The sequence below is a fragment of the Otolemur garnettii genome, unplaced genomic scaffold (assembly GCF_000181295.1).
Source record: "Otolemur garnettii isolate 467f Iridium unplaced genomic scaffold, OtoGar3 scaffold00043, whole genome shotgun sequence".
In the NCBI taxonomy this organism is placed as follows: Eukaryota; Metazoa; Chordata; class Mammalia; order Primates; family Galagidae; genus Otolemur; species Otolemur garnettii.
The window spans coordinates 8,491,827-8,507,939 of record NW_003852438.1 but is presented as its reverse complement, the minus strand read 5'-3'; the positions used below and the strand labels follow the sequence as shown (position 1 = coordinate 8,507,939).

Genomic DNA, 16,113 nt, shown 5'->3' with positions numbered 1-16,113 from the left:
TATTTTAGGTCCGGGACATGGAGGAGGGGTTCCTCCTGGGTCAGACAGGGGGTGGAGGTGGTGGGCGGTGACTCACAGATGATAGAGCCATCAGTTCCCCTAGGCAGAGACCTGAGTCAGGGCAGCAAGGGTTGAGAAGCCTGCTCCTGTAGTTTCCAGGGTCCCTCTCTTGAACCACGTACACACACAACACCATCACTCCAACTTCAGCAGGCTCTGGATCCATAACTAGGCTCCTACTCTACTTCTAGAAACACCGCCCGCCCCCCCCCCAGCTTCATAATCTTTATCAATATCCCTCTTCCCACCCTCTGTGAGATCCAGCTCCTACTCATCATCTGACCACAGGGCAGGAGGAATGACCCTTGTCCCCTTATTCATGGACTCTTCCCAGTCTTTTGCACCATAGCACATTGAGAAAATTACATTATGGATAATCCCCCAGAGTAAGCTAAAAGGACTTCTCTGGCCAGAAGACAACAGCCTAGGTTGTCTGGCAATCCCAGATCTGTCTAGGCTTGGAGGGTTAAGAGGGATCAATACTCGCCTCAGCACACTTATAACCCCTTTGTGTTTGCTTCACGCCAGTTGAGAAGTTTTGTTCCATGGAACCCCAACCTAAGCCACCTGTATGCACCCGGGCCTGAGCCTATTTCTTTCTTTTCTTTTCTTTTCTTTTTTATTCAGACAGAGTCTCACTTTGTTGCCCTTGGTAGAGTACCATGGTGTCATAGTTCACAGCAACCTCAAACTCTTAGGCTCAAGCAATTCTCTTGGCTTAGCCTCCCCAGTAGGGGGGGGACTATTGGCACCCACCACAACACCCAGCTATTTTTTAGAGAGATGGGGTCTCGCTCTTGCTCAGGCTGGTCTTGAACTCCTGAGCTCAAGCAATTCACCTGCCTCTGCCTCCCAGAGTGCTAGGATTATAGGCACCTAGCCTGAGCCTATGTCTTGAAATCAAGGAATCCAACCTCAATGCCCTCAGAATTCCTAGGCATTAGAGAATCTGAAGAAAACCACTGAAACCTCAGAAGAAACCTCACAAGAAAACCTCAGAAAAATCACATACATACAAAAACTTTCATCTAGTTTCAGAGGATTAATGGATTATACACCCAATCTTCCCTCACCCTAACCCAACGTCAGTGAATCTAAGTTAAGATCACTACTCTAGAATCATCCCCCTTTTAGCAACCCTCTAAATCCAGCTTAGAGGACAAACAGTATAGTAGGTAAAACTAGGGCTTTGGAATCTATTGGGATTGGGTTTGAATTTCACCTCTGCTCCTTTCTGTTGGCCTTGGCTTGGTCATTTCTCTCCTCCGGCCACGGTTTCCCGGATCATGATACTCTCAGTACCACAGAGCTGGGAAGATTAAATGGGATAGAGGCAGAAAGAATAAAGATCAAGCCCATGGCCAGGAATATAACATATGTTAAATAAACCATTAATAATACTCCCCACCCCTCTCCCATGTTAAAACTCAGCATGACTCCTGGCTTTAGAAATTGTACCTGTGTCCTGAACTCCTCTGTGGAAATTCACTCTTCTGGTTCTAAAACTCCAGCCTTCAGGGCAGGCAGGTTGGTGACAGCAAGAGCCTGGTGAATGTCCTGGTCTTGCCCTTCACTCCTCTGTCCCTCCATCAAGCAGACCATGATTAATAATGGTCGGTCATCACAGCAAATCATTCCTACTGAGCAATGAAGGGACAAAGGGTTCCAGAGAGGTCAGATTTGAGAAAAAAAACAGACACATGGAAGCATACAGGCTGAGCCAGAGACAAGCTGAAAGCTATAAAAGATGGAGAAAAAACTAAGAGGAGACAACATTAGAGTGGGCAGTGAACTCTGAGCAGAGGCCTTGGGTTTAGAGTCAAAACACTCAGGTTCTAGATTCACCACTAGCTAGCCATGTGACCTTGGACAAGTCACTTCATCTCTCTACAACCATTTCCTCTTCTGAAAAAGATAGACAGATGACCTCTAGGAATCTCCTCCTAGCTGGCTTTTCTACGTCAGCTTTCAGGCCTAGAGGGCAATGCTGAAGCAATTCCAACTAGGAGGGAACCCCAAGTTCAGGCCCAACCCAGAGCAGAGGAAGGGAGGGCCAGGCAAAGGCAGGCATGGTGAAAAGGAAGGCAGGAGGTGTTGGGGCCACTGGGAAAGGACTTATAAGGGCAAAGAGAGCCAAGAGAGGAGGGATATTGGGGAGTGTAGAAAAGCTAGCCAGAGAATGACTAAGGGGCTCCCGGTGTAAACAGGAGCAGGGAATGGACAGGGAGGGGGCCTGTTTGAGTTGGCCATGGATGGGGGGGGTAGGGAGGAGGACTGGACTAGGCAGGACACTATGTCCCCTGTCCCCCACCAAGGCTCCTGGGAGGAGCTGAGTCACACACCTCCCTCCCTGCACCCTCCTCACACCCGCCCACCTCCACCCCCAAGCTCCCAAATCCTGGGAAAATCTAAAGAGTTTGCCTGGACTGAGAAAGGAGAGAGCATGATCCACACACATGTGCTTTGCCAGGTTATACAGCAATCAGCCCTCAGCCCAAAGGGGGTTCTCAGCTCTGTGGCTTCAGTAGTTTTCACCTAGAGTTTACCTTTGCGGCAATACTGTGTTTAATATCCTGACCCAAAGATTCCTTGGGTTCCTCACTTAAGAAAGGGTCAGGACCAGCAGATGTGAGAGTGGGACAGGGGCCAGCATCGCCCCACAGTCTGACCAGCCAGTCAGCCGGCCTCTCCCTTGGGGTATCAGCTGGCTCTGGAGGGGGCTTTGAAAAAAAAAACAAAGAAAAAAAAAACAGATGGGTGATTTGAGACAGGAAGTAGAGTTGTAGAGTGAGGGGGAGAAACAAGGCAGGGAAAAACACATTGACACTGGGCACTTTTATTCCCAACTTCCCAGGCCAGAGTAGAGCATAGGACTGGGGACAGGGTTTGACTTTAGGGGTGATCTGGAAGAGGAGAAATCCTGGAGGAAAAAGGCAGGAAGGGGACTAGAAAGGAGAAGGAGTTAGGAGAGAATCTAGGCCCCTTGATCCTCCTCCCCCAGACTAAGATAAAGACTAAAATCCTGAAAGGTGATCTCATCACACAGAGCCAGAGCTGGGGGAAGGGGTGGGCAGGGGGGTCACTGCCTAACTTTACTGGAGTCCCCTCCTCTGCTTCCACAGAGAGTCTGGGGAGAACAGTGTCCTGGGTTCCAGTTCCCAGTGCTTAGGGCCAATAGAACTCGAAGGTTGAGTCCCTTTGCAAGACATCCTGTGACAACTTCTACCCCTCACAATTCTCCAAGTTTGTAGGAATCAGACCAGTTTAATCAAGAAGGCACTGAGGGGCCTGCCACGACCAGGCTCTTGGTCAACTGCCAAATCCGAGAAAAGGGCTCATTAGAGGTTTTTATACCCCAAAAACCAAGATGATGGTGAACTGGGGTGGAATCCTCCTGGTGAGTGACCCCAAACTCCTGGGTTTTCATTCTAGCAGCTCAGAGGGGAAAACCTGTGTAGGTCCTGTGTCAGGCTAACTGGGAACCTCTGTACTCCTGAGTCCCAAATCAGCTGGCCAGAAACCAGGCACCCCGTGGCCCCAGAAGGAAAGGGGGAATCCCAGTTGGCCAAATGCCAAAGGAGCCTCCTGTCTCTTTAGAGTGTAAAGTTTAGACCCCAAGCTCTCCTCCCTGAAGCATTGAGGGAGACCCCACACACATATACAGGCTCCCTCCGCCCACCAGAGGTGATTCCTTTCCTCATTAGGAAATTCTCCGCTCCCTTTTTCCGACTCCTTTTCCGAGCGTTTACGTTGTACATCTGGAAAGGAGGGGAGAGGAAGGAGGGAGAAGCAGGAGGAGGGGGAAGAGCCCAAACCCGCCCAGTCTGACCCAGTCCAGACAACCGGTCTCCAGCTGGGGCTGGGGAAAAGGGGGTGGAGAGGTGCGGCCCCCCACGCCCCTTCGGGGTGGGGGGCGCGGGCTCGGCGTCCTAAGGACCCAGGAATGCCCCCCCGCCATCCCCCTCTGCAGGCGGGGGGAGGGCTCAGCCGGGAGTTTGGCAAACTCCTCCCCGCGTTGAGTCATTCGCCTCTGGGAGGTTTAGGAAGCGGCTCCGGGTCGGTGGCCCCAGGACAGGGAAGAGCGGGCACTATGGGGAGCCGGACGCCAGGGTCCCCTCTCCACGCGGTGCAGCTGCGCTGGGGCCCCCGGCGCCGACCCCAGCTGCCGCCGCTACTACCTCTGCTGCTGCTGCTGTTGCCGCCTCCACCCCGGGTCGGGGGCTTCAACTTAGACGCGGAGGCCCCGGCAGTGCTCTCTGGGCCCCCGGGCTCCTTCTTCGGCTTCTCGGTGGAGTTTTACCGGCCTGGAACAGAAGAGTGAGTGCGAAGGGTTGGCGACAGGATGGGGGTGGGGGTACGCCCGGAGACGCGGCTGGGGTCTGCAGGGAACCAGGGCTCGAGTTGGAGGGTGGAGTTTGGAAGGACTAGGGCTGGAGTTGGGGGCCCATGGTAGAGTTGGGGGCCTGCGCTGGAATAGGAAGGGGACCTGGCGAGCGTGGAGGGGGGCTTCTGGAACTGAGAGAGATCAATGAGAGACATGTGTTTTGCGGGGAGAAGGCATGAAGCTCTAAGCTGAAGAAGTCTGGTCAGGGGTCTCAGGGCCAAGGGGAGGAGAGGGTGTGAATGGAGAGCTGAGGGTCTCCGGCTGAAGTCTGCGCTACTGGGACCTGAAAAGGGTGGGGGCAGAGGGGGCTGCGAAGGCCTGGAAGAGCTCTGGGGGACCCTGGGAGACCTCAGGATCCTCAGGGGCCATTGTGCGGAGAGAACGCGGTGCAGAATGAGCTGAGTGTAGTTAAGACGGGGTCAGAGACTGAGGGGGTCGGAAGGTTAAATGGGAGCCATCCTCATCCTCCCTTCCCCCCTCAACTTAAACTCGGGAAAGGGACGGCGGTTCCCTCCTCTATCTCGTCTGTCTCCTACCCCTCCCTCCATCCCCATCTGTGTTCAGGCGAGGGGATCCGAGAAATTGGGGAGAGTGCCGGGACCCTGGCATTGGCGGGTGCTAAGGCTGGGGGCAGGCTCAGCCAAGGGCGGGTGCTCGATTTGTCGGGAGGGGTGTGTGTGAGCGCGTGAAGGGGGGTGGGTGGTTTCCCTCTTCCTCCAGCTCTTGGGAGGAAGAGAAAAGCTGATTTCCTGTAGCTTGTCGGCAGGAGCTGAACTGAGACCAGGACTTACGGGGCTGGGGTGGGAAGCTGGGGAGACGCTGGCTTGCTGGGCCCAATAGCGTCAGAAGGAAGGGTTCAAAACCTTGGAAGTCTCCAAGGAAGATCCTTATTACGAACTCAGCCGAGTGACAAGCTGACCCAGATCCAGAGTTCCTAGAAAATGGGGTGCCCACAGGCTCGAAGAAACTGTAGTTGGAGCAGAAGCAACATTAGATAGAACAAGGTTGTTTATTTAAGAGGGGGGAGTTAGGAAGTAAGAAAGAAAAGTGCGCCTGGGACCCCTAGTTGCCAGATTCCTGATCCTCCACAGTGCCTGGAGTAAGCGCTGAGCTCCCCTCTGCTCAACACCACCACCCCACCTCCCCAGTATCTCAGGGTGTGATAAGAACTCTGTCAGAAGTGACCTGTTTTTACACATAATGCAAGTAACTTATCTCTACTTGATTTCTTTAATTTTTGGAGAAAAAGGGTTAATGTAGTTAATACCATTGAGGAGGGGGCAGATTCTCCTTTGTCTGGAGGATTTGGGGATGGGAAAAAAGAAAGATGGTTAGTCCCCAGCTGTTGGTTCTGGGCTATTCAAGGTCCCCACCCAACCCCCACCCCACCCCCCTGGCCTTTTGCCCAAACCCCATTGCATCACTCTGGCCTGGAGCCTCTGCCAGGCCTGATCTCCCCTAGGCCCCCTCAAACTTCTTACCACAACCCTAATGGAGTAGAGAGGAGGGAAAGACAGAGGGGATGGGGTCTCCTCCCCCAGATCAAGGTATCTAGTTGTGTGAGTTTTAACTTTCTCCTTACTCCCCCTCCCCTAAATAAGAGTGTTATTTCCTTTTTAAAACATTCCTTTAAAACATCTGGGCTTTCACATACTCCTAGTCACCTAAGTGTCTGGCCCCTTCCCTGACCCTATAGTCCCTAAAGCCCTCTTCTAAAACAGCACCTAGCTTTCCCTTCCTTTCCCCTCTCCTCTGCTCTTCTCCCCTCCCAAGAGAACCCAGGTGTCCAGCTCTCATGCCTCCCCTCTCATTTTCTTTTTACAATACCTTCTTAGACTAGGATTCAGAACATTCTGCCTCCCCAGTGACCTCCCTTCCACCACACATAGACCTTCAACCCCCTCCCCTCAACATGCGATGAACAGCCCCTCACTAGGGCCATTGCCAGAGAGGGAGGGCCTCTGAGCACTTCTTTCCTGCATCACCTCTCTTGGTGAACACCAAAACATCCAAGGACAAGGAGAGGTTACTTGGTAGGAAAGGGCAAGGCTTTAAGTCCCATGGAGCTGGGTGCTAGTCCTCACCGCTCACTGGTTCTTCCTGTGACCTGGGCCGAGGTACTAACCTGCTTAGAGCCTGGTCTTCCAACAAAAATCAGACTAATTTACAGGGATGTTCTGAGGACTAAATGAGAAAATAGATATATGTAAAAGGCACCTGATCCACAGAGGGTGATCAGGACATGGGAGGCGTGATTGTTGTGGAGAAGGGTAGCTGGGTGTGGCTCTCTCCTCCCTGACTGCCACCTAGTTCTTTGTTAGGGTGTCCCTGCATTTCTTACTCATTTTTAGTACTTGCTTGAAATAGTGATAGTTACAATAGTCTCTCACATTTCTTTAGCACTTTCGTATTGATTTTGTCATTGGATTGCTACAAAAATCCTTGTGTTAAACAGAGGAAGCGTTATTGCCCCATTTTTATTTTATTTTTATTTATTTATTTATTTATTTTAGAAGTAGAGTCTCACTTTATTGCCCTCGGTAGAGTGCTGTGGCGTTCACAGCTCACAGCAACCTCCAACTCCTGGGCTTAGGCGATTCTTTTGCCTCAGCCTGCCAAGTAGATGGGGACTACAGGCACCCACCACAGTGCCTGGCTATTTTTTGTTGCAGTTTGGCCACAGCTGGGTTCAAACCCGCCACCTTCAGTATATGGGGCTGGTACCCTACCCACTGAGCCACAGGTGCCACCCTTATTGCCCCATTTTTAGATGTATAAAAATTTCAGGAGTCATAGACATTTAGAATTAGAAGTTAGTTTAGGGACCACTCAAAGGAAAACCATCATTTCATGGGAAGAGAACCCAAGGCTTGAAGAGGGGAAGTGAATTGGCCCAGGACACTTAAAAGCATGAAAGGTGGGTCAGTCTCATCTCAGTTTCTTATTCCCTTCTGTAACTGCCGCAGTGGAAGCAGCTCTTCCTCAGCCAAGCAGGCGTATCCCTGTGAACACACTGGAGGCCCCAGAACCAAGTGTGCTCTCTGGCCTGTCCAGTGCTGCTGTAGGACCCACCCTCAAAGGCTGGGCCCTGATCCACTTGCAGCTCTCCACCTCTGACCTTGTTAGGCCAAGGGAGTCAAACAGTAACCGAGTATTGAACAGGCACTTGGTTAATCAGAAGCCTGGCAGGGGAGATAGATCATGGAGAGGAAAGGAGGGGAAAAATTGGCAATGGGGTAAGCCAGAACCCTGGATTCATGGCTTCTGGTTCTTACTCTGGGAAGGATTCTGAGTGATTTTGGACATGTTATTAACTTATCTGGGACTTGGTTTTCCTATCTGTATAATAAGGACATAGGACTAGACAAGCAGTTTTGTATTTTCCACCTTATTCCATGTGGCGCCCTGAGTCGTCTAGAGACCAGTGGATGCTCTCTGTAGCAATCTGTCTCCAAGGACCGACTCTAAACTTTCAGGCGTCTGAGGCTTCAAAATAAATTATGGCAATTATTTCTTCCCTTAGTCTCTATTTTAGAAGAGTTTACTTGCCAAATTGCATTTAGTAAAGAATAATCAATTCTTTTCTTTCTTTTTTTTTTTTTGAGACGGAGTCTCACTTTACTGCCCTCGATAGAGTCCATGGCATCTCAGCTCACAGCAACCTCAAACTCTTGGGCTCAAGCAATTCTCTTGTCTCAGCCTCCCAAGTAGCTGGGACTACAGGTGCCTGCTACAACACCTGGCTATTTTTAGAGACAAGGTCTTGGCTCAGTGCCTGTGGCTCAAGCAGCTAAGGCGCCGGCCACATACACCTGACCTGGCGGGTTCGAATCCAGCCCAAGCCCACCAACAACAATGACTACTGCAACCAAAAAATAGCTGGGCTACTTGGGAGGCAGAAGCAGGAGAATCACCTTGAGCCCAAGAGTTGGAAGTTGCTGTGAGCTGTGATGCCACAGCACTTTACCCAGGGCGACAGCTTGACGCTATGTCTCAAAAAAAAAAAAAAGTTAAAAAAAAAAAATAGAGACAAGGTCTTGCTCTGGCTCAGGCTAGTCTTAAACTCATAAGCTCAGGCAATCCACCTGCCTTAGCTTCCCAGAGTGCGAGGATTACAGGCATGAGCCAGCACACCCAGCCCTCAACTCCTTGTCTTATTTTTTTATTAACCAAAAACATCTACAGCTGTCAACCAGAGCTTCTGACCAGCCTGAGTTAGCCAAGTTCCCTATGTGAGTTGATAGAATCCAAAAGCAAATGCACTTGAGGTTGTAGTTAGCCTGGCCCACCTTACCTGACAAATGCGTGATTTCTGTTAGGCTTTCTGAAATATTGAAAATAACTCAAGGACCCTCCACTGTGACCTTCTTGGATCCCTAAGAGGATCCAACTGCTGCAGGATTTAGGAAGCAAGAACTAGGAGTGAGAGAATAAGGGTAAACTAGCTTACCATCCCTGGCACCAGGCATCTCACTTGGCACGTAAGGAGAACAGTATTTATTAGATTGACTTGGGGTGCTGGGATTGAAGTCCTGCTCAATCTTCAGGTAGGTGTAAGCTATGTGTAATGGGGAGCAGGTCTGGGTCTGTGTCACTTGCTTGCACTCCAGGTAACCTAAACCTTCACAGCTAAATGGATATGCCTATAGCCCACAGCTTGTGGCTTTCCAAGCTTTCCAGGCCCTTTCCTTCCAACCTTGCTAAACTCCAAGTTACTTCCTCAGGCCATCTCATGAATTTCAGGCTTAGTTTCTGTTCAAGGGCAGGGTGTTAGAGAAATTGGGAGTGGCCAGCCAGGAGACTTTGAGGTAACCTCTTCACCAGGAGAAAAAGCGAGAAGGTATTGCCCGAGTCCACACTGAGTCAGCACCTGAACCCCTGGCTTCTGGTCCAGGGGGCCTTTCACTGCTTCCTGTATCACAGCTTCTGTAGTTCAGTTCAGCTTGGTGGCCCTTTCTGCTTTCTGGAGCCGGAAGACAGCAACCAAGTTCTCTGGCACTGCTCCTGCTAAGAGAAGGGTATGCCCCCCTCTCTCTGGGGAAAAGCAACCTCTTATCATCATCAACCTCATCCCCCAACTGGATGTAATGCTTGAGTGAGAGGGGTGGAGCCTGGCTGGGGGTTGGGGGTTTGGGTTGGAGACAAATGTAGAAGTGAGAGGTTGGAAACAGACAGGAAGCCACAGGCAGTAAACATTTCCTGTCCCCTGGGTAACCAAGGCTGGCACCTCCCTTCTCCATCCCCCATAACTTCAGAAACTCTCCCTCTTCTGTCAACCCCCCCCATCCCACCTTCTCTGTCTTCCATTCTCATCTTCTGAGAGATCTCATAGATCATCCTCATTCCCACTTTAGTCCCCTTTGTTGGTCCTGCCCTCTCTGTTGTTTCCATTCCCTATTCCTCCTGACTCTCCCCCTCCCCATCTCCATATTCCTGGTCTTCTTGCAAGATATCCCCAGCATCTGTGATCTCTATCATAATCCCCTGCTTGGGTCTTCTTTCTTTTTTTTTTTTTTTGAGACGGAGCCTCAAGCTATCCCCCTGGGTAGAGTGCCATGGCATCACGCTCACAGCAACCTCCAACTCCTGGGCTCAAGTGAGTCTCCTGCCTCAGCCTCCCAAGTAGCTGGGACTACAGGCGCCCGCCACAACGCCTGGCCATTTTTTGGTTGCAGCCATCATTGTTGTTTGGCAGGCCCGGGCTGGAGATTCGAACCCTCCACCTTAGGTGTATGTGGCTGGCGCCTTAGCCGCTTGAGCCACAGGCGCCGAGCCGGGTCTTCTTTCATAGTAAGAAAGACTGAGGTGACTGGGCTCATGCCTGTGATCCTAGCACTAGGACTTTGGAGAGGCCAAGGCAGGAGGATTGGATGAGGTTAGAAGTTCAAGACTAGGCTGGGGTGGTGGCTATAATCCTAGCACTCTGGGAGGCTGAGGCAGGTGTATTGCTTGTGCTCAGGAATTCATAGCCTGAGCAAGAGCGAGACTCCATCTCCACTTAATACAGAAAAACCTTGCCAGGCATTATGCCAGGCGCCTATAGTCCCAGCTACTCAAGAGACTGAGGCATAGAATCACTTGAGACCCAAAGTTTGAGGTTGTTGCAAGCTATGATGCCATAGCACTCTACCAAGGGCAACAAAGTGAGACTGTCTCAAAAGAAGTTCAAGACTAGTCTGAGCAATACAGCAAGACCATGTCTCTATAAAAAAATAGAAAAATTATCCAGGTGTGGTGGCTCACGCCTATAATCCCAGCTACTCAGGAAGCTGAGGCAGGAGGATTTCTTGAGCCTAGGAGTTGGAGCTTGCAGTGAGCTATGATCATGCCATTACCCTCATGAGCAAACAAAAAAGTGAGACCCTATCTCCAGGAGGAAAAAAAAAAAGGGGGTGCTAAAGAAGGTATTCATATATCAGAGATGAAAGCTGAAAGGAGACAGAAACCAATAGAGATGGAGAGACTGGGTGTGGTGGCTCACACCTGTAAATCCTAGCACTCTGGGAGGCCAAATTAGGTGAATTGCTTGAGTTCAGGAGTTCAAGACCACCCTAAGTAAGAATGAGACCCTGTCTCTACTAAAAAATAGAAAAACCAGTTGGGCATAGTGGTGGGCACCTGCAATCCCAGCTACTAGGGAGGCTGAAGCAGGAGGATTGCTTAAGCTCAGGAGTTTGAGGCTGCAGTGAGCTATGATGACACTATTGCACTTTAGCCAGGTGACAGAGAAAAACTCTATCTCCCCCCCCAAAAAAATCTGAGATCAAGAGACAGAGAGAGGACCCCAAAACCAAAAGCAAGTGAACAAGAAGTCATGGGGCAGAAGGACAGAAAAGCAGTGCCAGAGGAGGAGAGGAGAGGAGAGGCCAGGGACAACAGGGACATTGGCCCAGGGGTTGGGTTGAATTGCCCAGGCTGCCAGATGCAGTCCTGGCAGGAGACCCTGGAGGGGAAAGCCAAGAGGGCTGAGAGCTATGTGGAGGCCTGAAGGCAAGGGACCCAGGGATGGAAGAGGCCGAGCTGAAGGCAGAAAGATTGCCCAGGCCCTTAGCTGTGACCTGCCCATTACATAGGACCCCCAACAGAGGCAGACTTCTCTGTATCTCAGGGGGAACTGAGGCCCTGTGTCCTGCACTCAGACCCCAGTAGATCAGGCTCTGAATTCAGTCTGCTGGGGATGATGTATGGGAAAGGGATTCAAGGGCTGAGACTGAGACAGAGACCCAGCCAGGAAAGGGAGGTCCACATCAGGGCATAGGGTGAGGGCAGGCCGAGGCCCAGAGGAACAATCTGTTTGCAACGTCCTCCAGCTCTCTCTCTGCTTCTGCTGCCGCATTTCCAAGACTCACATTTTCCTCCTACACGCCCCAAGGCTGAGCAGTTGGGCAGCCGGATGCCTGGGTTTTGGCCCAGGAAAGAGATTTAGCTTGGGACAATAGGGTATGGGCAAAGGTGAGAGGACCCTGAAGCCACACATCTAATCTTAGTGGATGCGTAGAAGAGATGGAGACGCTGGGGTCTAGGCTCTCTGACCCTCTTCACCACCCAGGAATTGACTCTGGTTCCTCCTCTCTTTATTGACAGGAGAAGGTAGGAAAGGAGAGAGAGTGGAAGGAGAGGGGGAGGGTTGTGTTAGTGACAGCGGCACATGGGGACCGCCTGACTCCAGCCTGTGCCTTTTGGCATCCGTGGCATCTTCTGAGATATAAATACAACCCAGGGGGCATCTACCCCACCCCTAGCCAGCCCTGGCCTACAGGCCTGGGTCTTTCCTGTCTCCATAGACTGAAGAAGAGGTTGGAGCAACCCTGATTGCCTTTCCACTCCACAGGGTCAGCGTCCTGGTGGGAGCGCCCAAGGCTAACACCAGCCAGCCAGGAGTGCTGCAGGGGGGTGCTGTCTACCTCTGTCCCTGGGGCACGAACCCCACACAGTGCACCCCCATCGAATTTGACAGCAAAGGTAGGCAGATGAAATTCAGGGATCTACTGAGGGAGGTGGGACTGCTGCTTGGGGGCGTGGCCTGGGTAGGGCCTGCTGTGAGGGGTGGAGTCAGCCCAGCTTACTGTGTCCAAGTGCCCTCCCAGCGCCAGCTTCCTTCGCTCTGTGGCTCCCCATGGCACTCACTCTACGTTCCCAGTCCAGCCCAGCCCAAGGAGGGCGGGTGTGATTCAGAAACATGTGGCTCTCATTTCCCCTGAATCACCCACAACTCAGGGAGGCCAGGGCCGTAACACAGACAAAGACAGGGAGAGGAGCACATTATTCCGTTCCTTTAACTAAATACTGACTAAGTGATAGTGTGTGGCTGGCACAGCTGGTGCACCCAGGATGGAAGTATGATTAACACATTGCCCTCAAGGAGTTCAAGGTCTGGAGTCGAGGCAGAGATGGCCACCAACAGCTATGTTTGCTCTGTGCCAGGCACTTTCCATGTTGTGAGCACTTGACATGTATTAGCCAGCTTAATCCTTTCAACAACGGTATCAGGTATTATTATCTCCATTTTATAAGCGAGAAAACAGGTGCTAAGAATCTTGCCCAGGTCACACAGCTAGTTAAGAGTGGAGCAAGGATATGAGCTGGGCAGTCTGTCTCTCCAGATTAAGACTTGGGTGACAGGAGACAGCGGAGTGGAGTGAGGGGGTAAGGGATGTGAAACACATGGGGTTTTTAAAGCCTGGAGATGAGAGAAGAATAAGAAAGGCTGTCATGACTTGGCGCCCTTAGCACAGTGGTTATGGCGCCAGCCACATACACTGAGGCTGGTGGGTTTGAAACCTGCCTGGGCCAGCTAAACAACAATGACAACTGCAACCAAAAAAAAAAAAAAAAAGCCGGGTATCTTGGCGGGCGCCTGTAGTCCCAGCTACTTGGGAGGCTGAGGCAAGAGAATCACTTAAGCCCAAAGGTTTGAGGTCGCTGTGAGCTGTGATGCCACAGCACTCTACTGAGGGCAACACAGTAAGACTCTGTCTCAAAAAAAATAGAAAAGAAAAGAAAGAAAGGCTGTCATGTAGAGGGCTTAGAAAAGGACACAGAGAGGGAAAGACCAAGAAAGGAGACAGAACGGGATGCTAGAGGAGACACAGCCCAGGTACAGATGGAGAAGTACAGCCAAAGGGTTACTCTCTTGGAAATTGCCACTCTTCCCCTCCACCCTCCTGCCCCCACCCCCCTGCAGGCATCCTTGTCTCAGCTGGATGAGAGGCAGGGGAAACCAGGGGCAGGCAAGCCCGGGTTCTGTGTGCATGCACATGTGTACAGGGAAAGGAGAATCAGGCTACACAAAACAGAAGAAATCTCCTTCCCCACTCTCCTCTCCCAGTGAGTCATGGGCTCAGGGACTAAAGGTGTTCCATGGGCATCCCCAGGCCCAGGGTGGGGGCTGGTCTAGGGCTCAAGTGTCCATGACCCAGCTAAACTCCCTCTTCTCACTTCCCCAAGGCTCTCGGTTCCTGGAGTCCTCACTGTCCAGCTCAGAGGGAGAGGAGCCTGTGGAGTACAAGTCCTTGCAGTGGTTCGGGGCAACAGTTCGAGCCCATGGCTCCTCCATCTTGGTGAGGGGCTAGCGGACTCTGTGGTGTGGTGGCTGGAGGGTGGGCAATGGTTAGGTAAGGCCAGGCCTGGAGGGAGAGAAGAGGGGCCATATTGGATTAACCCTGAAGCCCTTTGGTCCCGGGTGCCCCCAGGCCTGTGCCCCATTATACAGCTGGCGCACGGAGAAGGAGCCGTTGAGTGACCCCGTGGGCACCTGCTACCTCTCCACAGACAACTTCACCCGAATTCTGGAATATGCACCTTGCCGCTCAGGTAAGGGCTGGAGGGGGCCTGTGCCCCACATCTGCCTTCTCCATGAGAGGGTCTCCTAAACTCAGGGCTGACTCTCCACAGCCCCCAAGGGCCCTTAGCTTTTATGCTCACTGTCAGGTCCAGGGTGGCCCTTTCTCTGGTTCCCTCTCTCACCTCCATCCCCTTACAGATTTCAGCTGGGCAGCAGGACAGGGTTACTGCCAAGGAGGCTTCAGTGCTGAGTTCACCAAGGTGCGAGGGTGATCAGTGAGGGAAGGGGCTGTGGGTGGTGTCCACAGGGGGATCAGTGCCAGATTTTTGACTCCCCTCCTTTCATCTGCAGACTGGCCGTGTGGTCCTAGGTGGGCCAGGGAGCTACTTCTGGCAAGGTAAGTCCTTCCTTTAGTTCCCTGGCACACAGCCTCCATTTCCATTCCCAGCCTAGAATCATCAGTCCGTTTCTCCTCTTGCCTTCTTGCCCTTCTCCCAATTCTCCTCTTTCTTTCTCAAGACTTGCATGTCCTGGCTCGGCGCCTATAGCTCAACTGGCTAAGGCGCCAGCCACGTACACCTAAGGTGGCGGGTTCGAATCCCCAGCCCGGACCCGCCAAACAACAATGACGGCTGCAACCAAAAAATAGCCGGGCGTTGTGGCGGGCGCCTGTGGTCCCAGCTACTTGGGAGGCGGAAGCAAGAGACTCGCTTGAGCCCAGGAGTTGGAGGTTGCTGTGAGCAGTGAAGCCATAGCACTCTACCCAGGGGGACAGCTTGAGGCTCTGTCTCAAAAAAAAAAAAAAAAAAAAAGACTTGCATGTCCTGCTCTACTCCCCTTCACACATTTCCCTTCCTTGAACCAGACTTCTAAAATCATACCAGTCAGCCCCCAGGGCCCTCTGTGCCTCCTCACCCTCCATCTATCCCTCATCCTTTTCCCCAGGCCAGATCCTGTCTGCCACTCAGGAGCAGATTGCAGAGTCCTATTACCCCGAGTACCTGATCAACCTGGTTCAGGGGCAGCTGCAGACTCGCCAGGCCAGTTCTATCTATGATGACAGCTATCTAGGTGAGCAAGCAAGTGGAGAGGGGCTGTCAGGGGAGAACCATCCCCACTCACCCGCTTGTCTCCCACTCAAGCATCCCCAACCCCCACCATACTTGTTCTGTGCATGCTGACCATGAGGGCTCAGTCAGGATAGGGAAGGAATTGGGGGATAGGCCAGGGCAGAGGGGTCCCCAAAGCAAGAACACTAACATCTATTCACCCTGTGCCCTAGGATACTCTGTGGCTGTGGGTGAATTCAGTGGTGATGACACAGAAGGTGAGTGTGTTCCCAGGCTGGGGCCAAGGCAGGGAGGCAGACAGAGACCTTGAACCTAAGGTCCCATGATCTTGGACAGTCACCATTCTTGTTTGCTTCCCTTTCCTCACCCTTAGCCCACAACTTTCTCTTCTCTTTGCAGACTTTGTGGCTGGTGTACCCAAAGGGAACCTCACCTATGGCTATGTAAGACCCAGCCTGAGCCCTCAACTTCCTCTCTTCCCGTGCTAACCACAAAGAGCCACACACAGCATTTTGTGAGGGTTTGAAAAGTGGATCAGATCATAGGTTCTGGAGTCAGACCGGGGCCCAAGTTTTGGCACATACCCTGGCTGTGTCTTTATTCATACCCTGATTCCTGCTTAACCCCTCTGAGCCTCATTCTTCTCAGCATAATGGGATAATAATAGTTCTGACCTCACAAGGCTCTGGTGAGGATGAAATGAGAAAATGCATGTGAAAGTACTTGGTGAATTGTTCAGCAGTGTACAACTGGTAGGTGTTATTATTAGACCATGACAAGTGGTTTTAAAAAGATGCAGATAAGGCTCGGCGCCT

The 16,113-nt window shown here is 51.9% G+C and overlaps 1 protein-coding gene across 3 annotated transcripts in view; it reads left to right on the top strand.

Moving 5' to 3' along the window:
• Window positions 1-4,050: 4,050 nt before the first annotated feature.
• The window catches only part of ITGA5 (integrin subunit alpha 5), a 25,063-nt gene continuing 13,000 nt past the window's right edge, over window positions 4,051-16,113 (top strand). The window contains exons 1-9 of one of the 3 annotated variants that reach the window (XM_003790463.3): window positions 4,051-4,377; window positions 12,276-12,406; window positions 13,892-14,004; window positions 14,137-14,257; window positions 14,427-14,488; window positions 14,580-14,625; window positions 15,174-15,299; window positions 15,511-15,555; window positions 15,698-15,741. In XM_003790463.3, coding sequence (XP_003790511.2) covers window positions 4,151-4,377; window positions 12,276-12,406; window positions 13,892-14,004; window positions 14,137-14,257; window positions 14,427-14,488; window positions 14,580-14,625; window positions 15,174-15,299; window positions 15,511-15,555; window positions 15,698-15,741 — 915 coding nt within the window. In that variant the 5' untranslated portion in view covers window positions 4,051-4,150. Of the gene's footprint in view, window positions 4,378-12,275; window positions 12,407-13,412; window positions 13,772-13,891; window positions 14,005-14,136; window positions 14,258-14,426; window positions 14,489-14,579; window positions 14,626-15,173; window positions 15,300-15,510; window positions 15,556-15,697; window positions 15,742-16,113 lie in introns of those variants that run through there. The other 2 variants (XM_023513554.1, XM_023513553.1) reach the window with 2 other exon arrangements.